At 43.9% G+C, this 25,763-nt stretch overlaps 1 protein-coding gene and 1 long non-coding RNA gene across 8 annotated transcripts in view; one reads left to right on the top strand and one right to left on the bottom strand.

Moving 5' to 3' along the window:
- mctp1a (multiple C2 domains, transmembrane 1a) overlaps positions 1 to 25,763 on the top strand; it is a 733,548-nt gene that overhangs the window by 120,257 nt on the left and 587,528 nt on the right. For 2 of the 6 annotated variants that reach the window (XR_005942877.1, XM_041186932.1), the window contains exon 1: positions 7,848 to 7,977. The exons of 1 other annotated variant lie outside the window; for it this stretch is intronic. Coding sequence is in view for 2 of the 5 variants with exons in the window: in XM_041186932.1 (XP_041042866.1) it covers positions 7,951 to 7,977 (27 nt within the window). In the remaining 3 variants the exon portion in view is untranslated. Of the gene's footprint in view, positions 1 to 7,847; positions 7,978 to 8,266; positions 8,385 to 13,064; positions 13,207 to 25,763 lie in introns of those variants that run through there. 3 more of the 6 variants (XM_041186938.1, XM_041186936.1, XM_041186937.1) reach the window with 3 other exon arrangements.
- Positions 1,220 to 2,902, bottom strand: LOC121277449. 2 transcript variants are annotated; one of them, XR_005942879.1, is made up of 3 exons: positions 2,885 to 2,902; positions 2,029 to 2,167; positions 1,220 to 1,456 (listed from the first exon to the last, which is right to left on the bottom strand). It is a non-coding gene; the product is annotated as an uncharacterized LOC121277449 (long non-coding RNA). The 2 variants fall into 2 exon arrangements; XR_005942878.1 differs by lacking the exon at positions 2,885 to 2,902 and having other exon boundaries at positions 2,029 to 2,191.

Consider the following 25,763-nt stretch of genomic DNA (forward strand, 5'->3'; position numbering starts at 1 on the left):
AATCCTGGCAGTAATGCTGGATTTGTGCTTACCAGTGGTATCCAGTATTGAACGTCAGAGGGTTTGCAGGGTTAGTGTGAGGGTAGCTCATTTCATAAGACCATTGAGTATCCAATACAGGCACACCTCAGGTAACTTTCCCAGTTCCATGTAGCCAGAAACCCTGGCACCTGACCATCATCAGAGATGTCTAAACTTCCCTTCCCAGGGAAACCACATACAGTTCCCCATCAAAAGAAGTTTCTTATAGGCTTTCTCAGCTTTCCAGCTCCCCTGCCCTGACTTGGCCAGCCTTGTGTTGCATAGCTGGAAGCTTCTGCCCTTACAAAGCAAACTCCTTCTCCAAATTATGATTAGGACTCAGTGTACCTAGGTCCTGGCCTTTTTCTGAGCTGTTCCAGTGAAGTCCTCCAGGGAAGAATGTTATTCTTTCATGGGATGTGAGTATTGCTGGCAAGGCCAAGATTTGTTGCCCTTGAGAATTTGACACCTCAATTCTTAGTAAAGCAGTATCAGTTGATAATTTCGAAGAAATTAAGTGGATTTGGAAATGCGTTGCTATTCACAAGATCTGACAGCAATCAAAAGATATAATGTAACCCCAGGTTAGGAGGCCAGAGTTAATTTGAGTGGAAATCTGCTATATTAAAGATGGTGAATTCCGAAAATAATTGGAAATGGTATAAGTATGAATATACAGAGCTATTCAAGACCATTGTGATCCATCTGGTTGGTCTCAAATTTCAAAAAAACGATATCATGCAATACAAAAACAGAATTACCTGGAAAAACTCAGCAGGCCTGGCAGCATCGGCGGAGAAGAAAAGAGTTGACGTTTCAAGTCCTCATGACCCTTCAACAGAACTATCTTTTTATCTCTTTTTATATCATACAATATTTGTTCTATCCCCTTCAATCACTTTTTATGCCAAATATCTTCTAACCAGTTCCCTGTTGAATCTGTTAGTACTGTCTGACTGTCTGTCTCTACTGACTGTCTGTCTCTACTGACTTCCTGGACCATCTGATGCTATATGGGGCCATAAAAAAGGGCCTGAAAAGAAATTTTAACATCTAGTAAGTGACCTTGAAGCCGTTACAGGGCTTCTCCTCAGTGTTTGCTTTAATGTTGAAAGAAAAGTTACAGAAAACCTGGAAAAAACCAGTGCTGGTATGCATCTTTCTTTAGAAATATATAATTCATTCATGTGAATGGGCATCGCTGAAAAGACTACATTTATTGTTGATCTCTAAAAGTCCTTGGGAATTAGTCACAGGGCTGCAGTTTTGAACTCCTCCAGTCTGTGTGGTGAAGGTACACCAACAGTGCCATTAGGTAGAAAATTCCAAGATTTTGATTCAGCAATGATGAAGAAATGGCGATATTGTTCTAAGTCAGGCTGGTGTGTGACTTGGCAAGAATTTGGTGGTGCTCCATGCATCTGCTACTGTTGTCCTTGAAGAAAGAAATGGAAGGAACAAGCAGAGAAGTCAATGAGCTTTGCATATTCAATTCTATAATGTGTGATTCCAGATAAGCATCTGCTTTCTATTTTTCTTCAGGTTTCATATTTTGAGTATGATATCTTTAATAAAATGTTTGAACGATAGCTAGAAATAACAAATACCCCAGCCAAGATTTATGAAGTTTCACGGAAAAGCTAAACTGTTTGTTGTATTTTACTCATGCCTTTATTGGTGTTTATTTCTCTTTTCAATGATTGACTCAGATTTTCATCATAGTTTGGGTTATTTCACTACTTAAACTACAGATATTTGTGTAAGACCAAATAAATGCACCTGTCCAAGCAACCAAAAAGTCCCTCCCCATGCACAAACATAAGGATACCGGTGAATATATGTTGAAATATGAACTGAACTTAACTATAATGATGAGATTTTGTTTTAAACCAAAATTAAAGTTTATATCCATGTAAAAGTTTACATTAGTTTTTCAGGGTTAAAAGCCAGCGGCTGCCCCACTCACTTAACCTCAGCATTCCCCCCGGGATTCCTTCACACACTCACCAGGAATGCCCAGTGCAAGCTGCTTGTCCATGGGGAGCTGCATTAACGTCACCATCACAGGCAGCCCAACTTATAGCGCTTCCCGAAGAGGCACAGCTTGGACCAAGTAATCTGCTGATTTCACCCCACCACAGTGGGGCTGGGAAGTAAACATTGCAACCTATCAGACTGCAGCAGACTGGATTCTGCCAGGTTACACTAATCTGTGTCATTGCAGTGGGTGAGGGACAGCTGGCTAATCAGTGAACTCATCCAGTATATGCACTGGACACTGTGTGGGCTCAAATTAACCATGAATTTAAACCCTTCAAAATATTACTTGTATAAAAGTAGACCCTTAACTTTTTGCCTAAAAAATTGGTTTCAAAAATTCGGCTTTTACACAGGTATATACGGTAATCTCATTTTCACCAAATGAATAAATAAGCAATAATTTGCTTTTCCTATAGGTGCCAGTTGATTATTGGATATTGGCTAAAGTGGATACAGTAGCACAGTGGTTATACTACTGGACTAGTAACCCATAGAGACTTGGACTGATGATTTTGAGACACAAGTTAAATCTCACCATGACATTTTGTGAATTGAATTCAGTTACTTAAACAAATTTGGGATAGAAGGCTAGGGCTGGATTTTACATGCCCCTCCCCCTCCCAGGCATGTTTTAGCTGGTGGACATGTAAAATAGGGCAGTTGCTACCTTTGGGGGCGTGCCCCTTGCACTTCGGGAGGAGATTCTCCCTGAGATAGAATCCCTCCACTTTCTCCTTAACTGCCTGCTCTCCAAAACCCATTACCCCGACCTTCCTCAGTGCCCCATTCCCTAAACCTTCCCCAACCAATACCCCGGACTTACCTCACTCCAGGATCCATTGGGCCTTCTTCTTGGGACTATATGCAGTCCTGGGAGCACCCACTAATGAGATCTTGGCACTGGCAGGATTGCTGGAGCCCCAGCAGCTCCCAAGGGCAAGACTTGTTCTGCAATCCTACTCTCCACCAATTTAGCCTTCCGGCAGTGCAGGGCGGGCTGACATGAATTTCCTTCATGTTAGTAATGGTGGCCATAAAGCTATTAAATTGTTGTAAAAACCAAACAACCTTACTAATTCCTTCTAGGGATGGTCGCCTGGTGTCATTACCTGGCCTGTTCTAGACTCTGACTTGAGGCTCATATCAATGTGATTGACTCTTAATTGCCCTGAAAAATGGCTTTGCAATTCACTAGGCAGTTCATGCCCATCTTCTCAATAGCAATTGGGGATGGGCAATAGGAACATAGGAACAAGAGGAGGCCATTTGACCCATCGAGCCTGCTCTGCTATTCAATTTGATCATTTTTTAAAATTAATTCACGGGATGTGGGCTTCACTGGCTGGGACACCATTTTTTGCCCATCCCTAGTTGCCCTTGAGAATGTGATGGTGAGCTGCCTTCTTGAATCACTGCTGTCCATGTGGTGTAGGCACACTCACATTGCTATTAAGGAGGGAGTTCCAGGATTTTGACCCTGCGACAGTGAAGGAACGGCAATATATTTCCAAGCCAGAATGGTGAGTGACTTGGAGGGGAACTTCCAGGTGCTCCCATTTATCTGTTGCCCTTGTCCTTCAAGATGGTAGGGGTTGTGGGTTTGGAAGGTGCTGTCTAAGGGGCCTGGTGAATTCCTGCAGTGCATCTTATTGATGGCACACACTGCTGCTATGGTGGTGGAGGGAATGAATATTTGTGGATGTGGTGCTTTCAAGTGGGTGGTTTTTTCCTGGACAGTGTCAAGCTTCCTGAGTGTTGTGGGAGCTGCACTCATCCAGGCAAGTGGAGAGTATTCCATAAAACACCTGACCTGTGCCTTGTAGATGGTGGACAGACTTTGGGGAGTCAGCAGGTGAGTTAAAGGCAAAATACTGCGGATGCTGAATATCTGAAACAAACCAACAAATGCTGGAAAAACTCATCAGGTCTGACACATCTGTGGAGAGAAAGACAGAGTTAACATTTCAAGTCCGTATGGCTCTTCTTCAGAACTAAAGAGGGTTTAGTTCTGAAAAAGAGTCATACGGACTCGAAACTTTAAATCTGTCTTTGCCTCCACAGATGCTGTCATACCTGCTGAGTTTTTCCAGCAGGTGAGTTACTTGCCGCAGGATTCCTAGCCTCTGACCAGCTCTCGTAGCCACAGTATTTATATGGCTAGTCCAGTTCAGTTCCTGGTTAATGGTAACCCCCCAGGATGTTGATAGTGGGGGATTCAGTGATGATAATTCCATTGAATGTCAAGGGGCAATGGTTACATTCTTGGTGGAAATGGTCATTGCCTGGCACTTGTGTGGTGTGAATGTTACTTGCCACTTGTCAGTCCAAGCCTGAATATTGTCCAGGTCTTGCTGCAATTGGACATGGACTGCTTCAGTATCTGAGGAGTTGCAAATGGTGCTGAGCATTGTGCAATCATCAGTGAACATCCCCACTTCTGACGTTATGGCGGAAGGAAGATCATTGATGAAGCAGCTGAAGATGATTGGGCTGAGGACACTACCCTGAGGAATTCCTGCAGTGATGCCCTGGAGCTGAGATGACTGATCTAAAACAACCACAACCATCTTCCTTTGTGCTAGGTATGACTCCAACCAATGGTGAGTTTCCCCCAATTCCCATTGACTTCAGTTTTGCTAGGGCTCCTTGATGCCACACTTGGTCAAATGCAGTCTTGATGTCAAGGGCAGTCACTGTCACCTCACCTCTGGAGTTCAGCTCTTTTGTCTATGTTTGAACCAAGGCTGCAATGAGGTCTGGAGCTGAGTGGCCCTAGCTGAACCCAAACTGGGCATCAGTGAGCAGGTTATTACTAAGCAAGTGCCGCTTGATAGCACTGTTGATGACCCCTTCCATTTCTTTGCTGATGACGGAGAACAGACTGCTGGGGCGGTAATTGGCCAGATTGGATTTGTCCTGCTTTTTGTGTACAGGACATAGCTGGGCAATTTTCCACATAGCTGGGTAGATGCCAGTGTTGTAGCTGTACTGGAACAGCTTGACTAGGAGCGTGGCAAGTTCTGGAGCACAAATCTTCAGTACTATTGCCGGAATATTGTCAGGGTCCATAGGCTTTGCACTGTCCAGTGCCTTCAGCCGTCTTTTGATATGATGTGGAGTGAATCGAATTGGCTGACGAGTGGCATCTGTGATACTGGGGACCTCTGGTGGAGGCCGAGATGGATCATCCACTCAGCATTTCTGGCTGAAGATTGTAACAAATGCCTCAGCCTTATCTTTTGCACAGATGTGTTGGGCTCCCCCTTCTTTGGGGATGGGGATATTTATGGAGTCTGCTCCTCCACCAGTGAGTTGTTTAATTGTCCACCACCGTTCATGACTGGATGTGGCAGGACTGCAGAGCTTAGACCTGATCTGTTGGTTGTGGGATCACTTAGCTCTGTCTAACACTTGCTGTTTGGCATGCAAGTGGTCCTGTGCTATAGCTTCACCAGGTTTAGGTATGCCTGGTGCTGCTCCTGCCATGCCCTCTTGCAGTCTTCATTGAACTAGGGTTGATCCCCTGGTTTGGTAGTAATGGTGGAGTGGGGGCTATGCTGGGCCATGAGGTTGTGTTCGAGTACAATTCTGCTGCTGCTGGTGGCCCACAGCACCTCATGGATTCCCAGTCTTGAGTTGCTAGATCTGTTCAAAATCTACCCCATTTAGCAAGGTGGTAGTGCTACACAACACGTTGGAGGGTATCCTCAGTGTGAAAGCGGCACTTCGTCTCCACAGTGACCATGTGGTGGTCACTCCTACGACACTGTCATGGACAGATGCATCTGTACCAGGTCTGTTGGTAAGGATGAGGCCAAGTATGTTTTTTCCTTCTTGTTGGTTCCCTCAACACCTGCCACAGACCCAGTCTAGCAGCTTTCTCCTTTAGGACTCAGCCAGCTCGGTCCTGCCGAGCCACTCTTGGTGATGGGCATTGAAGTACCCCACCTATGGTTGATCATCAACCTCAACGCCACCTTCCCACACTATCCCCATATCCCTTGATGTCATTGCTTTCCAGAAATCTGTCGATTTCTGTTTTGAATGTGCTCAATGATTGAGCACACTGGGGTAGAGAATTCTAAAGATTCATCATCCCCTGAATTCCTCCTCATCTAATTCTTAAATGGCCAACATTTTATTCTGAGACTTGTTTTTACTCAGGTTTTACATTCACCAGCCAGGGATAACATCTTATCTACATCCGCTTCATCACGCCATGTAAGAATTTTGTAAGTTTCAATGAGGTCACACCTCATTCTTCAGAACTCTAGGGAATACAGAACCAGTCTCCCAATCTCTCCTCATAAAATAATTCCACCATCCCAGGGATTAAGCTGGTGAACCTCCAATGCATTCCTTCTATGGCACATATACCCTTCCTTAGATAAGGGGACCAAAACTGTGTGCAATACACCAGGTGTGGTCTCACCAAGGCTCTGTATAACTGCAGCAAGACATCTTTACTTCTGCACTCAAATCCCCTCACAATGAAGGCCAACATACCATTTGCATTCCTAATTGCTTGCTGTACCTGCATGCAAGGTTTTAGTGACTCATGAACAAGGACACCTAGGTCCTTTTGGACGCCTGCACTTCCCAAACTCTCACCATTTAAGAAATGCTCTGCCGTCTTGTTTTTTCTACTAAAGTGAATAACTTCACACATATTGGCATTATATTCCATCCGCCATCTTCTAGTCCTTTCATTTAGCTTGTCCAAGTCCTCTTAAAGCCTCCTCATAACTTAAGTTCCCACACGGTTTGGTGTGATCAGTAAATTTGGAAATATTACAATTGGTCCCCACATCCAAATCATTTATATAGATTGTGAACAGCTGTGGATCTAGCATGGATCCTTACCGTACCCCACCAGCAACAACCTGCCATCCTGAGAATGATCCATTTATTTCTACTCTCTCTTTTCTGTCTGCAAACCAATTCTCCATCCTTACCAGTGTATTTTTCCCCAATCCCACATGCTCTAATTTTATTTACTAATCTCCTGTGTGGGACCTTATCAGAAACCTTCTGGAAATCCAAATACACCACATCCAGTGGCTCTCCTTTATCAATGCTATAAACAACATCCTCAAAAACTCCCAAGTTTGTCATTCATGATTTCCCTTTCATAATTCCATGTTGAATCTGCCCAATGTTACAATTCTTTTCTAAGTAGGCAGTTATAACATCTTTTGTAATAAATTCTAACATTTTTTCTACTACTGATATCAGACTAATAATTCTCCATTCTCCCTCTTCCTTCTTAAATAGTGGGATTACATTTGCTGCATCCCAGTGTGCAGGAACCTTCCCAGAATCGATAGAATTTTGAAAGATAACCACCAATACATCCACTATCTCTCTTGCTACCTCTTTCAACACTCTGGGATGAAGCAAATCTGGTTCAGGGGATTTATCAACTTTCAATTACTACCTATTTACTAATGTTGCTGACCTGTCCAGTGATGCCCACATTCTGTGAATGAATAGAAGATAATTGGATGAAGAAAGGATTTTAAATATATGTATTTTAGTCAATTGCCATTTCATTAGAATTTGAGCCACAAGTTAAACAGTGTTGAGATCAACAGAAGTTAAAGCTGAAGTACATCCTGATATTCCTTAACTTTTGAAGTGCTCCTGTGTCCTTTGTTGTTTTTTATTGTTCTTAATCAAACTATAAGGTTTCAACATGAGGGAAAGATTCTTTCTGTGCTCTAACGTCTCCTCGTCTCCGTAGTTGGGGGTGGAGAGGACTGGGGTTGGTAACGCAGTACATTAGTTGTGATTACTCACGGTAGTGACTGCAGCAGGCAGCTGTCATTATCGATACAATCCTATAGTGGGTTTTGTCTGGGCTTCACTGCATCGTGCGGGGATGCCAGAATGATTTTCCCTCTCACCCACACTAAGGTAAACACCGTGTATATCACTTGTCTAGTTTATGTTGACGAATGACCCGAAGGGACCATTTTTCAGGCAGTTGGTTAACCTAACTACCTTAGTGAGTCACTGTCGTTGACTCGCGTTGGGTTTGGATCGGGAGCCTGTAAATAATACGACTAAAACGGAATTATATGTAAGGGAGCTGATATTAACCCCAGAGGGTTAGTGAACCTTTAGGAAACTGCAAACCGACTTTGCAGCTCTTGCCTGAGGGCGGGAGATAAGGAGGTTGATGCAGATGGAATATCATAAACTAGCCGCTGTTAAGGAGGTTGTCAGTGTGACATACGTATTTGAGTGGAACTTCGTTTCTTTAATATATTTGGGAGGGGTGGAGGTGGTTGCTGTCAGTTCGGCTCAGCAGCATTCCCACAGTAAGTACAGTTTTGTCACCAGCTGGTGTTCTTTTTTTCTTGAAATATGTAATGCATTTGTACTTTTTTTCTAATTAAGCATGATTTCTTTACATGCTTGAAATGCCTTGGGTAATAAACTTCCAACTTACGTTAAGCATTTTCTTTACAGTCCAGGGAAAATAAATTATCCGGTAGGGTTATTGATTCACAGAGCACATAACTGCTTAATTAACAAGAATAGATTTTGTCGATTCACGGAAAAACCTATTTTTTTTCTCTATTGAGCACATCCACAGAACATGCCAATGAGCTACTGTACCAGACTAACGAGGCGTGCTTTTTCTAACAGCATTACTTTCAAGCTCACGCTTGTAAAATAACAAGGACTTCAGTTAAACTGACACTGAGGTTTGTTTTAGGGGTGCCATGATACCAAAGTAGCAGCTTATTCCTGCAGCCCAATCTGTCGATAGGACATACTAAAGCCAAGCAATATGCACCCCCCTGACCAGCCGTTCCCCGCCCCCCGCCTTCGCCTCCGTTCACGTTTAAATACTGTATAGCTATGGGTTAGACTCTCCTGGTGTTAACATAACGCCCTCTCCTGGTGAACAAAATGCTAACTGAGGTGCTTTGCTAAACCAGCCTTCAGCTCGCTGTTTCAAAAATGACCATGTTTAAGTAACAAAAATAATTCAGTTGTGTAATAAACTTGGTGTATCGGACAAGTTTCTTGTTGGAAGCAGTAAATTTTATTTACACGCTTCCTGATGAAGCTAAATGCTCGAACAAGGTCCATGACTAGAAAGTTCCGCCCCTAAATTACCCACACTGATTCATATGTACAGTGACATGATCCCCAAAACAGTATGAAAGGAGATTTTTTGAGGCAGGGGTACAATTGAAAAAAGAGAAGTGTACGTTCCAAGTAACTGAAGTCACTTATTTGGGTCATCGCGTGGATGCCCTAGGTTTGCATCCAGTAGAGGAGAAAGTCAGGGCAATCAAGGAGGCGGCCTCTCCTACCAATTATAATCACTACATTCCTCCCCCTTTAATTTTGTTTTATGTCTCTTATTTACAAGAATACCTTAATCCATAGCATATACAAAAAATACAGTTCATGCGATTATAGATTAAATCTCTTAGGTGGTTTCCTGACTCAGTTAGAGAGACGCAGCTCTACGACTTGAGATTCTTCCACTGGATCGACTTGATCAGGAACTGTGGCATCAGGGACATCCTTAGACAATGGTAGTTTAGAATTATTTACTTCAGAGACCTCAGGTATGCCTATTCTATGATGACCTGGCACCTCAGGAATCAAAGGTTCAGCTTCAATTTCGGGTGGAGTAACTCCACTTGGAGTGTCTCTCTACTTCTTAGATGTTTTTGAACAATCCGGTTTTCTCCTTCCACTTGGTATAACAAAGTTCCTTTTTCAGAGACAATTATGCCAGGAACCCAACTAGGTCCATTTCCAAAATTTTGCATGAAAACTGTCTCTCCTACAGTAAATTTTTGAGCTTTACTGTGACTATTATGATTCACTTTCTGACTACTGTGGCTCTTCTCTACCTCCCCCTCTAGGTTAGGAGACACCAGACCCAACCTTGTACGAAGGCAGTGTTTCATTAGTAATTCAGATGGTGTTGAACCTGTAGTTGCATGAGGAATTGTGCGGTAGTTGAGAGGAAATTGTGAAATCTGTGTTTCTAATGTTCCTTTGGATAATTTCTTCATTCCTGTTTTAAAAGTTTGTACTGCTCTTTCTGCCAACTCTTTGGATGAGGGTTGATATGGTGCTGTTTTGATATGTTTAATCCCACTTAAGTTCATCAATTTCTGGAATTCTGAACTAATGAAAGGTGTGCTGTTATCCGAAACAATAACTTCTGATAGGCCATGTACACTAAAACATTGGTGCAGCTTTTCCATAGTTGCACACGATCTCGGTGTTCAACTTCATACACATCCATCCACTTAGAATGCACGTCGATGATCACTAAAAACACAGTACCTGAAAATGGACCTATATGTCTATATGTAGTCTAACCCAGGGTTGACCAGGCCACTCCCACAGATGCAGTGGAGCTGAAACAGGCAACTTCTGTTGTTGCTGACACTGGAGACAGAGTTTAACCATTTTTTCTATATCACTGTCTGTACCTGGCCACCAGATATAGCTTCGCAGAAGCGATGCACACTGTGAAGGGGTTTCTCTTCCTTGTGAAGGGATGAAGACTCTTGCTCCCCACAACAGGATTCCATCTTGACAACTTAATTCAGTTTTATGGGCATAGAATGTTTTTATTTCTTCAGAGATTTGTGGATTTGATCATCCTTGCAATGCCTGTTCTCGGACTCTTGATAAAATTGGATCCCGGTTGTCCAATTCTTTATCTGCTTCGCACAGACTTCACACAGCGAGGAGTCCAGGAAATTCAACACAAGTACAACTTCTTGTGGCACTGGGGCATGTATAATGCTATTTGGCAAAGGAAGACATCTGAGGGCATCTGCATTTGCTTTATGCACACCTGGACAGTGCATGAAGGTGTACTCATATGCCAGCAAAATCAAAGCCCATCTTTGAATCTTGGCAGAGGCTATTGGTGGAATTGCTTTACCTTCACTAAATAAACCCATAAGTGGCTTGTGATCTGACACTATCGTGAAATGTCAACCATGCAAATATTGATGGAATTTCTTTATTCCAAATATTACAAATAAGCCTTCTTTTTCAAGTTGTGAGTAACCCTTTTCGGTTGCAGACAGGGTTCGGGAGACATATCCTATTGGCCTTTTGGAACCATCTTCCATTTTGTGTGACAACAGTGCTCCCACACCATAGGGAGATGCATCACAGATTAATATTAATTCTTTTGATACCATAATGTGTGAACAGACAAGATGATTGTAATAGCTCCTTGACTTTTATGAAGGCTTCTTCTTGTTGCATCGTCCATGACCATCTATGGTTCTTCTTCAATAATAAGTGTAAAGGTGCCAAAACTGTAGACAAATTTGGCAAGAAGCGACTGTAATAATTCATCATGCCCATAAAAGACTTGATTTTAATGACATTGGAGAGGGTGCCTCCTTGATTGGCCTGACTTTCTCCTCTATTGGATGCAACCCCTGGGCATCCACTTGATGATCCAAATAAGTGACTTCAGTCACTTGGAAAGTACACTTCTCTTTTTTCAATCGTACCCCAGCCTCCAAAAATCTCCCTAAAAGCTCTTCTAGGTTGGCCAAATGTTTGGTTTCCGTTGATCCTGTGGTCAGGATGTCATCCAGGTACACAACAATTCAGGGAAGTCCTTGTAGTGGGTGTTCCATGGTTCTTTGGAAAACCACGCAGGCAGATGATACACAAAAGGGTAGGCGTGTAAATTGGCACATGCCCTTGTGTGTGTTCATGGTTACATACCCTCTAGATGTGCTGTCCAGTTCTAGCTGTTGGTATGCATGGCTCATGTCCAGTTTGGTGTAGGATTTTCCTCCAGCTAGCTTAGCATTCAAATCTGCAATCCTCGGGATAGGATATTTATCTAATTTAGCAACTTTGTTCACTGTTAATTTGTAGTCTACGCAAATGTGAATAGTTTGATTTGGTTTCATCACAGGGACTATGGGCGCTGCCTATTCTGAAAATTGGACTTGCTGGATTATTCCTAACTTCTCTATGCAACACAATTCTGCATCCACCTTCTCCTTTAGGACGTAAGGCACAGGTCTGGCCTTAAAGAACTGGGATGTTGCCTCCGAATATTTGTTGTAGGCTTTTATCTTTTCCAATTCATCAAGGAATACACTGTCATACTTTTTAACAGCTCAGGACTTCCTCCTGTTCTAACTTGAAAAATTTCTGACCAGTTGCGCTTAATTTGTTTTAACCAGCTGAGACCCAGAAGATTAGGTCCTTCACCTGTTACAAGAATCACTGGAAGCTGGGCTGTCCGTTGCCTGTAGGATACAGGTACAGAGGCGATGCCTTGCGCCTGTGTTGCCTCTGCAATATATGTCTTCAACTGAGCCGTGGTTTGCTTCAGATTCAATGGCTGGTTACCTTCACTTTGGTATTTAAAGATGTATTCTCTCACTGTTGTGGTCGAGGTGCCTATGTCAACCTCCAGACTAGAGGCTTCCCATTTGAAGGGTGACAGTGATTGGTTCAGTTTTCACTGCCTTGACATTGTATAGGGAATAAATATCAGTATCAGCAGCTTCTGGTTCACTTATATTGTGCACTTCAATCATCTTAGTCTGCTGTCTGATTGGCTGTCTTGATTTCGCCCTGCATTGCTTCATAACAGGCCCTTTTTTGTGACAGTAGTGGCATTCTTCTTCTTTAAACCTGCAGGTTTCTGGTACATGGTCACCCCTCGTCGGTACCAAGTTAATTCCTGAATCATTGGTGAGATGCTTCCAGTATTCCTTTTTGTTTCTTGATTGGTAGAAACTGTTTCCCACTTTACGGTTTTCTCCTTGGTTTTTGCGCCACGCCCGGCGGTAGGTCCCCGCCCCAACTGAAGAACAGCGCCATATTGTACTCTCTGTAAAGCCTGCGAGTCCTTTTGCTTAGGCTGAAGATGTGTCTTCATGAGGTGTACTAACTCGTTAAAAGATTTGGAAATGTGCATGTTCAGGGCCGTCAGACTACGGATGAGGTTATATGTCTTGCTCCCACAGATACTTGGAAGAATTGTTTTCTACTTCTCCTCTGCTGTTATTTCATTTCCCACAAAGTAGAAACCTAGGCACTCTATGTATTGACTCCAATCTTCTATGGACAAGTCATATGGGTCAATTTTGCCAAAGAATGGCATGACTGGTGAGTTTACTTTTCTTTCTGCCCTTAAAAATCGATGTACTCACATTCAGGAAGCGAGGTGAAGCATTGGAGCTATTTATCCTCGTTGCCAAGTGTAATAAACTTGGGGCAGAATCTTGCCCTTGTCGGGCGGGCTCGGCAGGGGCAATCGGGAAGCTGGCTGCCGCCCGCGATCGAGGCTGGAAGGCGATTTCATGCTGGTGGCCCAATTAAGGCTCACCCAGTGTGAAATGTGAGTGGCAGCGCTCAGTGCTGCCTGTGTGGGCAGGAGGAGGAGGAGGGTGAGCGTGAACTTCAGAATCTCCCTGAGGTACTGAGCTGCCTTGGCCATGAAGAGTTGTAAAAAAATATAATAATAAAGAAATTAAAAATACTATAAAACATGTCCCCTCATGTGATTCTGTCATATGAGCAGGGAGACCTGTTATTAATTAAAATTTTATTTAAATAAAAATAAATTTTTATTTTATTTTTATTTGCTTTAGGAAACCTCAACCTGGTTGGACGGGCAATGAAAAATTTCTTTTAATAGCCTTGTTAATGGCCTTAACAGGCCTTTTAATTGTCAGCGGGCATGCTGCCATCTCTGGCGCGCTCCCACTGACCAAAATACCGTATGACGTTGGGACTCACCCAACGTCAGTGCACATCATATTACACTCGAGCGGGTCAGGCGCTTGCCTGCCCGCCGAGCTAAAAATTTTGCCCTTGGTGTATCAGATAGGTTTGTTGTTAGGAACAGTAAACTTTATTTACAAAGCTCCTGATGAAGCTACATGCTTGAAGAAGGTCCACGACTGGAAAGCTCCAACCCTAAGATTACCAGTGCTTAGGGCTGATTCATCTGTACAGCCAAGTGATCTCCAAAACAGTATGAAAGGTTTTACTTACAATCACTACAAGCTGTTTCATCAATGCGATCAAAGCAAAGGTAGAATAATGGGCCATAATTAAATTTCCATGGGGTTGTTTTGGGGTGTGGGGGTGGGGGGGTGTGGGGGACACACAGATGGTGGTGGTGAACATTTAGTATTTACTAATGGTCTCAATTTGTCATTCAAACTCTGTTTTGCAAGGTTTAGCAGTACTGTTGAAAGGGTTTTTTTTTTTGCTGTATGCAAAACCTATAAGTTGTGGTTAGAGGTAGCCTTGTTGTGGGGAATGGTTTTTTCTTCTCCGCAGATGCTGCCAGACCTGCTGAGTTTTTCCAGGTAATTCTGTTTTTGTTTTGGATTTCCAGCATCCGCAGTTTTTTTGTTTTTATCTAAGGATGTGGAATAATATGGAATGGAATAGAGATTTGAGCAATTAGCTTCAGAAGGGGTGAGCCATCAGGAGAAAGAAACAGTAGAGTGAGAATTATGCAGTTAGAGTGACTAGAGATTTTGGTGGAAGAACAGCAGTGGATGGGAGCAAGAACAATTAGGGAAAAGAATAGGAATGAGAGAAGGACAGGAGGGGAGGTTTACCGAGGTGGGTGGGAGGTGCTTTGTTCTAGGGTGCCAGCAATTATATAAGGAACAAGATCAGATTATAACATTAAGGCCAGAATTTTTAGCTTGCTGGGCGGGCATGCGCCCAACCCGACCAAGTGTAAAACGACACGTGATGCTGTTGGGTGAGCATCCCAACTTCAGTGTGCAATATTTCGGTCAGCAGGCACACGCCGGAGTCGGCAGCAGGTGGGATGAGTTTTCCAACAGCAAATAAAAATAAAATAAAAATATTAATATTTCATTTATAACATGCCCCTGCTCATGATCTGACAGATGGGTTTTAGTAACAATGAGCAATGGCTTCATAGTCATCATCAACTTTTAGTTCCAGATTTTTATAATGGGATTCAAACCCAAGTCCCCAAAGCATTCCCCTGGGTCTCTGGAAGATTAGTTCAGTGACAATACCACTATGCCACTGCCTCCCCCTGCTTGCTTTTAGCTTGACTGGGCTCCTTGTTATGAATTTGTGGTTCTCCTCCCCAGATAGTTTTGGATAGGTGCTTGTAATTGTATTTGGTCTCATGCCCAATAACATGGCACAGAGTCACAATAGTGCCATCTCTGAGTAACTGATAACATTTCCAAATTCAGTTCAAGTAGAGCTTTGGCAGCGATCTAAGAGAGAAACACTTTCATCACATCAGTTAGGACAGGAGCAAATCCAGACCAAAGTACAATGTAACCTGACAGTTCAAATTCAGCTCCAAAGTTATAGTATAACAAATTGCAAATTCCCCTCTGTCCAAAATGAACCTGTTTTCCAGAACAACAAGGCTTCACAGGTGGCAATCTGGTTTCCACTTGATGATTGCTCATGCTGAAAATAGGAGTTTATTGTGGGCACAAATCTGTCATACTGCCACATAGTAATTTGCATCAGCAAGTGGTCTGATTGGTCCCATGTTTTGAAAAATCATTTGAAATTATTAAATTGTTCAAGAATTTCCTCCAGTGTTTGTGAGAAAACAGAGGAGACCTGGTGGATGATTTTAATCATAAATACATTAATAACTATTTTATAAATATCAAATCAGATAAAAACACAAGCAACTATCACTAAAAAAAATTAAAGGGGCACTTGATGCAAACACAGTTACATAAATTATGCTGCAACACAATTTTAAGCTTTATATGTATGAAAATGTTACACACTGCTTCTCAGTACTCTTCTCCTCAAGGAAGATGTTTTATTCTCAGGAATGATATGCTCTTTTGAAAAAAAGGATTTTTTTTTTTTAAAACAAGGCTGCTTTTAACCTAGCTAATCTTTAACTGTCATTCAGTTTTTTAAAATCCATTCACAGGATGTGGGCTTTGCTGGCTGGGCCAGCATTTATTGCCCACCCCTAGTTTCCCTTGAGAAGGCGGTGGTGAGCTACCTTCTTGAACCACTGCAGTCCATGTGATGTAGCTACACCCACAGTACTATTAGGAAGGGAGTTCCAGATTTTGATCCAGCGACAGTGAAGGAACGATGATATATTTCCATGTCAGGATGGTGATTTACTTGGAGGGGAACCTCCAGGTGGTGGTGTTTGCAAATGTCTGCTGCCCTTGTCCTTCTAGGTGATAGTGGTCATGGGTTTGGAAGGTGCTGTCAAAGGATCCTTGGTGAATTCCTGCAGTGCATCTTGTAGATGGTACATACTGCTGCTACTGTGTGTTGGTGGCGGAGGGAGTGAATGTTTGTGGAGGTGATGCCGATCAAGCGGGCTGCTTTGTCTTGGACGGTGTCCAGCTTCTTCAGTGTTGTGGGAGCTGCACCTAACCAGGCAAGTGGGGAGTATTCCATCACATTCCTGACTTGTGCATTGTAGATGGTGGACAGGCTTTGGGGAATCAGGAGGTGAGTTAGTCATTGCAAGATTCCTAGCCTCTGACCTGCTCTTGTAGCCACAGTATTTATATGAATGGTCCAGTTCAGCTTTTGGTCAATGGTAACCCCCAGGATGTTGATAATGGGGGATTCAGTGATGGTAGTGCTGTTGAACATCAAGGGGCGATAGTTGGATTCTCTCTTGTTGGAGATGGTAATTGCCTGACACTTATGTGGCACGAATGTTACTTGCCACTTGTCAGCCCAAGCCCCAGGCCTTGCTGCATTTGGAGATGGACTGCTTCAGTATCTGAGGAGTCATGAATGGTGCTGAACATTGTGCAATCATCAGTGAATATCCCCACTTCTGACCTTATGATGGAAGGAAGGTCATTGATGAAGCAGCTGAAGATGGTTGGGTCTAAGACACGACCCTGAGGAACTCCTCCAGTGATGTCCTGGAGCTGAGCTGACTGACCTCCAACAACCATAACCATCTTCCTATGTGCTAGGTATGACTTCAACCAGCAGAGGGTTTTCCCCCTGATTCCCATTCACCCCAGTTTTGCTAGGGCTCCTTGATGTCACACTTGGTCAAATGCTGCCTTGATGTCAAGGGTAGTCAGTCTCACCTCACGTCGGGAGTTCGGCTCTTTTGTCCATGTTTGAACCAAGGCTCTAATGAGGTCAGGAGCTGAGTGGCCTTAGCAGAACCCAAATTGGGCATCAGTGAGCAGGCTATTGCTAAGCCAGTGCAGCTCAATAGCACAGTTGATGACCCCTTCCATTACTTTACTGATGATGGAGAGTAGACAGATGGGGCAGTAATTGGCCGGGTTGGAATTGTCCTGCTTTTTGTGTACAGGACATAGCTGGGCAATTTTCCACACAGCTGGGTAGATGCCAGTGTTGTAGCTGTACTGGAACAGCTTGGCCAGGGGCGCAGCAAGTTCTGGAGCACAAGTCTTCAGTACTATTGCCAGAATATTGTTAAGGCCCATAGCCTTTGCAGAATCCAGTGCCTTCAGCCGGTTCTTGATATGACGTGGAGTGAATCAAATTGGCTGAAGCCTGGCACCTGTGATGCTGGGCTCCTCTGAAGGAGGCCAAGATGGATTATCCACTTGGCACTTCTGGCTGAAGATTGTTGTAAATGCTTCAGCCTTATCTTTTGCACTGCCTTGATGGGCTTCTCCATCTTTGAGGATGGGGATATTTGTGGAGCTTCCTCCTCCATTGAGTTGTTTAATTGTCCACCACCATTGACGACTGGATGTTGCAGGACTGCAGAGCTTAGTTCTGATCCGTTGGTTGTGGGATCGCTTAGTTCTGCCTATCACTTGCTGCTTATTTGGTACACGAGTAGTCCTGTGTTATAGCTTCACCGGGTTGACACCTCATTTGTAGGTATGCTTGGTGCTGCTCCAGGCATGCCCTCCTGCACTCTTCATTGAACCAGGGTTGATCTCCTGGCTTGATAGCAATACTAGTGTGGGGGATATGCCGGGCCATGAAGATACAGATTGTGTTCGAGCGCAAGTTGTTGCTTTATTTAACATAGAAAATATTTATAAAACATAATACTTAAGGTGCAAAAACCCTGGCTTTGCACAGTGACCTGGAATAACATTGCATCATTTTTAGACTCTATTCGTATGAAAGATAAGGCATAAGAACTAAGAGCAGGAGTTGGCCATATGACCCCTTGAACCTGCTCCACCATTCGATAATATCATGGCTGATGTTCAATTTCGACTTCACTTTCCTGCCTAATCTCTATTCCCTTTGATTCCCCTGGAGTCCAAAAATTTATCAATCTCTGCCTTAAATATACTTAATGACTGAGCATTCTCAGCCTTCTGGGTAGAGAATTCCAAAGATTCATAATGCTTTAAGTGAAGAGATTTCTCCTCACCTCAGTCCTAGATCCTTTAACCTGAGACTATAATCCCTAGTTCCAGAGTCTTCAGTCGGTGAAACAGCCTCTCAGTATCTAAAAACAAAAAAACTGCGGATGCTGGAAATCCAAAACAAAAACAGAATTACCTGGAAAAACTCAGCAGGTCTGGCAGCATCGGCGGAGAAGAAAAGAGTTGACGTTTTGAGTCCTCATGACCCTTCGACCGAACTTCGACCGCACTCTCAGTATCTACCCTGTCAAGGCCTCTCAGAACCTTATATGTTTCAATTAGATCACCTCTTGTTCCCTGAAGAGTATAGGCCTAGTCTATTCAATCTCTCCACGTAGAACACTTTCATCCCAGGAATCAATCTAGCATATCTTCTTCAACACAAAAACAAAAACAGAATTACCTGGAAAAACTCAGCAGGTCTGGCAGCATCGGCGGAGAAGAAGAGTTGACGTTTCGAGTCCTCATGACCCTTCGACAGAACTTGAGTTCGAGTCCAAGAAAGAGTTGAAATATAAGCTGGTTTAAGGTGTGTGTCGGGGGCGGAGAGAGAGAGAGAGAGGTGGAGGGGGGGGTGTGGTTGTAGGGACAAACAAGCAGTGATAGAAGCAGATCATCAAAAGATGTCAACAACAATAATACAAAAGAACACATAGATGTTAAAGTTAAAGTTGATGATATTATCTAAACGAATGTGCTAATTAAGAATGGATGGTAGGGCACTCAAGGTATAGCTCTAGTGGGTTTTTTTTTAAAATAACGGAAATATGCGCCGCCATATGAACACACTCGACCTCTTCCTCCAGCAGCACCGCCGTACCCTTTTACAAAGCTGCGCAGTTTCATTTCATTACCAGTTTCATTTTATCCTTCGGCTCATCCGACGCCTCAACAAGAAACTTTTTCTCTTTCTCTCAAGTGCTAAGGAACGCAAGCTCCAACAACTCATCGACACCAACACCCATCTAGGACCCTCCACCCCTGCCTGTCCCTCCGTCCCCACCTTTCTTCCAATCCCAACCCCAGCCGTGTATTCACTATACTCCCTGACCTACCCCTCTCCGATGCTGAACATTCAGTGCTCAGCAAAGGACTTAGTTTCATACCCTTACGCCCTCACCTCAATGAATTTCGGGCTCGGCATGATGCTGAACTCTTCTTCCGCCGTCTTCGTCTCCGGGCTCACTTCTTTGGGCAGGAGTCCTCTCCCAGTTGAACGGTTCCTTTTACCCATCTCCAATATTCTCCCTCCACCTGGACCCCTCCCTCTGGATTCTTACCTTCTCTTGATCTTTTCATTGAGAACTGTCGGCGCGACATTAGTCGTCTCAATTTCTCTGCTCCTCTCACCCATTCTAACCTGTCTCTCTCTGAACTTACTGCACTCCATTCTCTCAGGTCCAACCCTGACATTGTCATCAAACCCGTTGACAAGGGTGGTGCTGTTGTTGTCTGGCACACTGACCTCTACCTCGCGGAGGCTGAGCGTCAACTCGCAGACACTTCCTCCTACCTCTCCCTGGACCATGACCCCACCACTGAACATCAAGCCATTGTTTCCAGGACTGTCAGTGACCTCATCTCCTCTGGGGATCTCCCTCCCACAGCTTCCAACCTGATAGTCGCCCAACCTCGGACGGCCCGCTTCTATCTCCTACCCAAAATCCACAAACAAAACTGCCCCGGTAGACCGATCGTCTCGGCTTGCTCCTGCCCCACAGAACTCATTTCTCGTTATCTTGACTCCCTTCTCTCTCCCCTTGTCCAGTCCCTTCCCACCTACATCCGTGATTCCTCTGACACCTTACGTCACATCAACAATTTCCAGTTCCCTGGCCCCAACCGCTTCCTCTTCACCATGGAAGTCCAATCCCTCTACACCTCCATCCCCCACCAGGATGGTCTGAGGGCCCTTAGCTTCTTCCTCGAACAGAGGCCCGAACAATCCCCATCCACCACTACTCTCCTCCGTCTGGCTGAACTTGTTCTCACGCTGAACAATTTCTCCTTCAACTCCTCTCACTTCCTCCAAATAAAAGGTGTGGCTATGGGTACCCGCATGGGCCCCAGCTATGCCTGTCTCTTTATGGGGTATGTGGAACATTCCTTGTTGCAGTCCTACTCCGGCCCCCTTCCACAACTCTTTCTCCGGTACATCGATGATTACTTCGGTGCCGCTTCATGGTCTCGTCAGGACTTGGAAAAATTTATTAATTTTGCTTCCAATCTCCACCCCTCCATCATTTTCACGTGGTCCATCTCTGACACTTCCCTTCCCTTCCTTGACCTCTGTCTCAATCTCTGGTGATAGACTGTCCACCAATATCCATTACAAACCCACTGACTCCCACAGCTACCTCGACTACAGCTCCTCACACCCTGCTTCCTGTAAGGACTCCATCCCATTCTCTCAGTTCCTTCACCTCCGTCGCATCTGTTCTGATGATGCTACCTTCAAAAACAGTTCCTCTGACATGTCCTCCTTCTTCCTTAACCGAGGTTTTCCACCCATGGTCGTTGACAGGGCCCTCAACCGTGTCCGGCCCATCTCCCGCGCATCCGCCCTCACGCCTTCTCCTCCCTCCCAGAAACATGATAGGGTCCCCCTTGTCCTCACTTATCACCCCACCAGCCTCCGCATTCAAAGGATCATCCTCCGCCATTTCCGCCAACTCCAGCATGATGCCACCACCAAACACATCTTCCCTTCACCCCCCCCTATCGGCATTCCGTATGGATCGCTCCCTCCGGGACACCCTGGTCCACTCCTCCATCACCCCCTACTCCTCAACCCCCTCCTATGGCACCACCCCATGCCCACGCAAAAGATGCAACACCTGCCCCTTCACTTCCTCTCTCCTCACCGTCCAAGGACCCAAACACTCCTTTCAAGTGAAGCAGCATTTCACTTGCATTTCCCCCAACTTAGTCTACTGCATTCGTTGCTCCCAATGTGGTCTCCTCTACATTGGAGAGACCAAACGTAAACTGGGCGACTGCTTTGCAGAACACCTGCGGTCTGTCCGCAAGAATGACCCAAACCTCCCTGTCGCTTGCCATTTTAACACTCCACCCTGCTCTCTTGCCCACATGTCTGTCCTTGGCTTGCTGCATTGTTCCAGTGAAGCCCAACGCAAACTGGAGGAACAACACCTCATCTTCCGACTAGGGACTTTACAGCCTTCCGGACTGAATATTGAATTCAACAACTTTAGGTCGTGAGCTCCCTCCCCCATCCCCACCCCCTTTCTGTTTCCCCCTTCCTTTTTTTTCCCAATAAATTATAAAGATTTTCCTTTTCCCACCTATTTCCATTATTTTTTAAAAAAAACACCCCCACTAGAGCTATACCTTGAGTGCCCTACCATCCATTCTTAATTAGCACATTCGTTTAGATAATATCACCAACTTTAACTTTAACACCTATGTCTTCTTTTGTACTATTGTTGTTGACATCTTTTGATGATCTGCTTCTATCACTGCTTGTTTGTCCCTACAACCACACCGCCCCCCCCCCCCCCACCTCTCTCTCTCTCTCCGCCCCCGACACACACCTTAATCCAGCTTATATTTCAACTCTTTCTTGGACTCGAACTGAAGTTCTGTCGAAGGGTCATGAGGACTCGAAACGTCACCTCTTTTCTTCTCCGCTGATGCTGCCAGACCTGCTGAGTTCTTCCAGGTAATTCTGTTTTTGTTTTTGTTTTGGATCTCCAGCATCCGCAGTTTTTTTGTTTTTAGCATATCTTCTTGACAGCCATCTAATTTAACCATGTCCTTCCTTAGGTACAAAGACCAAAATTGTACACAGTACTTAAGGTGTGGTCTTACCAAAACTCTATACAATTCCTCAGTCTTGTACTCCAATCCCCTTGCAATAAAGGCCAACACACCATTTGCCTTCCTAATTGCTAACTGTATCTGCAATTTAACTTCATGTACAAGGACACCAAAATCCCTCTGAACACCAATAATTAATTGTTCCTTATCATTTAAAATATATTCTGTTTTCTATTCTTCCTTCTGAAGAGAATAACCTCATGCTTCTTTACATCATACTCCAACTGCCAACTTCTTGCCCACTCACCTAACCTATCTATATCCCTTTACAGATTCTGCAAGCTGAATTTTCCCAGGCCCTTGGAGGTGGGTATGGAAATTAGAAGGCTGGGGGGCATGGATGGTGGTGTTGCGGGAAGGCATGGGGAACAACAAACAAATTCAGAAGAATGTCATTGCTGATGAGTTCCAATCTCCACCTGCTTTTCCCAGGGGCGCTCTGGGTCTGATGCCAGGTGGTGGAATGCCAGTTAGGTTGTTGAGTGACTAATTAACGGCAACTATTAAAAATCAGCAATCTTAATGAGTCGCACGGGCCCCCCCAATGTGTCGGCCCCCTGGCAACTAAGAGGAGGCAGATTCGCAAAGGGAGGTCGGAGCCTAAAGGAGTTTTAATTGTTACTAATGAAAATAGCAAGGCTGCTGTTTTCCCGTGCTACTACTTTGCCTTAGAATGAGGATTTCCTGGAGTCAGATGTCACCGATCTGATGTAGTGATGGCTGTTCTCCTGATATTGATTATGCCTCCGTTACTCACCTGCTCCTCCTATTGCGGCACTCTCACTGATGATACAATGAGGGCTGCTGGCCCCCCTTGCAGTGGGTTATGCTGTATCCTCCTCCCACCTCCAAACCTGCCTGCTGTCCCTAATGGATGACGAATGCCTTCTAATTGACCATCTCCCATAACATTAAGCTGGCAGATATGCTGTGTCAGTGAGCAGGACTGGGATCCGGTCATTCTGAATATTTTCAACATTGGGAAAATTCAGCCCTGTGTGTCCTCCTCACAGCTTACTTTCCCACCTAGCTTTGTATCATCAACAAGTTTGGATACATTACACTCCATCCCTTCATTTAAGTAATTAGTATATATTATAAATTGCTGAGGCCACTGTATTGATTCTTGCAGCATCCCATTAGTACAGTGATGTCTAATAGAATTTTGATGCTAGCTAAATGTTCATCAGATTATACAAAATATATACAAAGGATGGGGTGAATCTTGGAACAATTTCCCAGAGATGAATTGGGATTGAGGGATAGGACTGAAGTGAGCAGTAATGCACTGCCTTTCAACAGCAGCTCTGTTAAGGAATACTTTTAGTAGCAGCAATTAATCACTATACAACATTTAGATATAGTGTAGCAACTAAAACATTTCAACATGTTTTCACTTTTTTCAATGGGGGTCTCCTTACCTTATGCCTTGATACAGCTAAGCTGCAGCTTTCTAATGTTAAGGATTATTTTTTCTACAGGATTTTCTACTTACTTTTGACGTGGCCACAGACTGTGTCAGACAGAGTCTGGAACCACATCCTCAGTCAAATGGGTTGTTGCAGGGTCCTAATGTCCATCTGATTAAGGTCTCTCTCCTGATGAAGGGTATCAATTCGCCACATGTCTGTGGCCAATCCACCGCTTATGGCAAGTGGCGGGCATATTTCACAGTACTGTACAGCACACTCTGAAAGTGACCACTTTATTCCTACTCTCTGTTTTCTACACTTTAATTAATCCTTTATCCATGCTGATATATTTCCCCAACTATAAGAGCCCTTATCATGTGCAATAACCTTTCTTGTGGTACTTTACCAAATACCTTTTGAAAGTCCAAATATAGTCCATTGAATATATGGATAGAAGTCATGGTTCCCCTTTATCTATTCTGCTATAGTTTTGCCCTCAACAAGTGTAGAGGGCACTCAACAGAGTGCATACTTCTGCCATGTTTTGTTAATTCAATGTTAAACTCGTCATAACATTTACGTATATCCAGCTGATCTTTTGTGCAATAAAGCATGCCAATATACTTGATAATCAGGGTCATTTAAACTTCTGGTCAATGGTAAGCCCAGGATGTTGATAGAGTATTCAGCAATGATAATGCTATTGAATGTCAGGGGGAAGCGATTAGATTCTCTCTTTACGGAAATGGTCATTGCCTGGCACTTGTTACTTGCCACCTATCAGGCCAAACCTGCAAGTTGACCAGGTTAACTGTAGCAATGACACAATGATATACCATAGTTGTCCTAAACTTCAAGTGAATGGGACCTGATTCAAAGTCCTTGAGATATTCCTATATGGCAGAACAACTTGTATTGATATAACACCTATAACATAAAACATCCCAAAGTGCTTCACAGGAATGTTATAAAACAAAATTTGATGAGTCATTTGAAGAAATATTAGGGCAGATGACCAAGAGTTATGTCAAAAAGGTACTGTTAAGGGTGACTTAAAGGAGGAAAGAGAAGTAAAGAGATGGAGAAGTTTAGGAAGGGAATTCAAGAGCTTTGGGTCTTGGCTGTTGAAGGCCTGATTACTAATGATGGAGCAAATAAAATCAGGGTTATTCAAGAGACCAGAATTTGAGGACCACAGACACCTCAAGAGGGATGTGGAACTGGAGGAAATTGCAGAGTTATTGAGGGGCCAAAGATGAGAAATGTTAGTGAGAAATAGGAGGGGGGGCAAAGAAAGATTCTTTGGGAACACTAGATGTAATGGTGCAAGAAGAGAAGCCATTGCAAGTGATTGCCTGGACGTGACTAGATGGATAAGAATGGAGCAAGGCAAGTGCAGTGTCACCCAGCTAGACAACGGCAAAAGTACATTGGGGGAGGATCGTCTGGTCAACCATGTTGAAGGCTGCAGACTGGTTGAAAAGGATGAGGGATTGATTATCTCTGGCACAGTTGCGTAAGATTTTAAAAATTATTTTATAGGGGGTGGGCGTTATTGGCAAGGCCAGCATTTGTTGCCCATTCCTAATTGCCCTTGGACTAAGTGGCTTGCTTAGCCATTTCAGAGGGCTGTTAAGAGTCAACCACATTGCTGTGGGTCTGGAGTCACATGTAGGCCAGACTGGGTAAGGATGGCAGATTTCTTTCTCTTAAAGATATGAGTGAACCAGATTTTTTTTATGATAGTTTCCTGGTCACCATTTTTGAGACTAGCCTTTAATTCCAGATTTTAAAAATATATTAATTGAATTTAAATTCCACCAGCTGTTATGATGGGATTTGAATCCATGTCTCCAGAGCATCACTAGTCCAGTGATATTCCCACTACATTAACATCTCCCCCAATTTGAGACTCTTATAAGAGCTATTTTGGCAGGAATGGAAAGCTAATTGGAGGGATTCAACATGAAGTTCCAGAAAAGATCTGGATGGATTTGGTAGTGCAAGGGGAGGTTGGAGATGAAGTGGTGGTTTGCAAGGTCAGAAGGGTCATGGATAACTTTTTTTTTGAGGAGCCAGA

This window comes from Carcharodon carcharias, chromosome 4 (assembly GCF_017639515.1).
Source record: "Carcharodon carcharias isolate sCarCar2 chromosome 4, sCarCar2.pri, whole genome shotgun sequence".
NCBI classification, from domain to species: Eukaryota; Metazoa; Chordata; class Chondrichthyes; order Lamniformes; family Lamnidae; genus Carcharodon; species Carcharodon carcharias.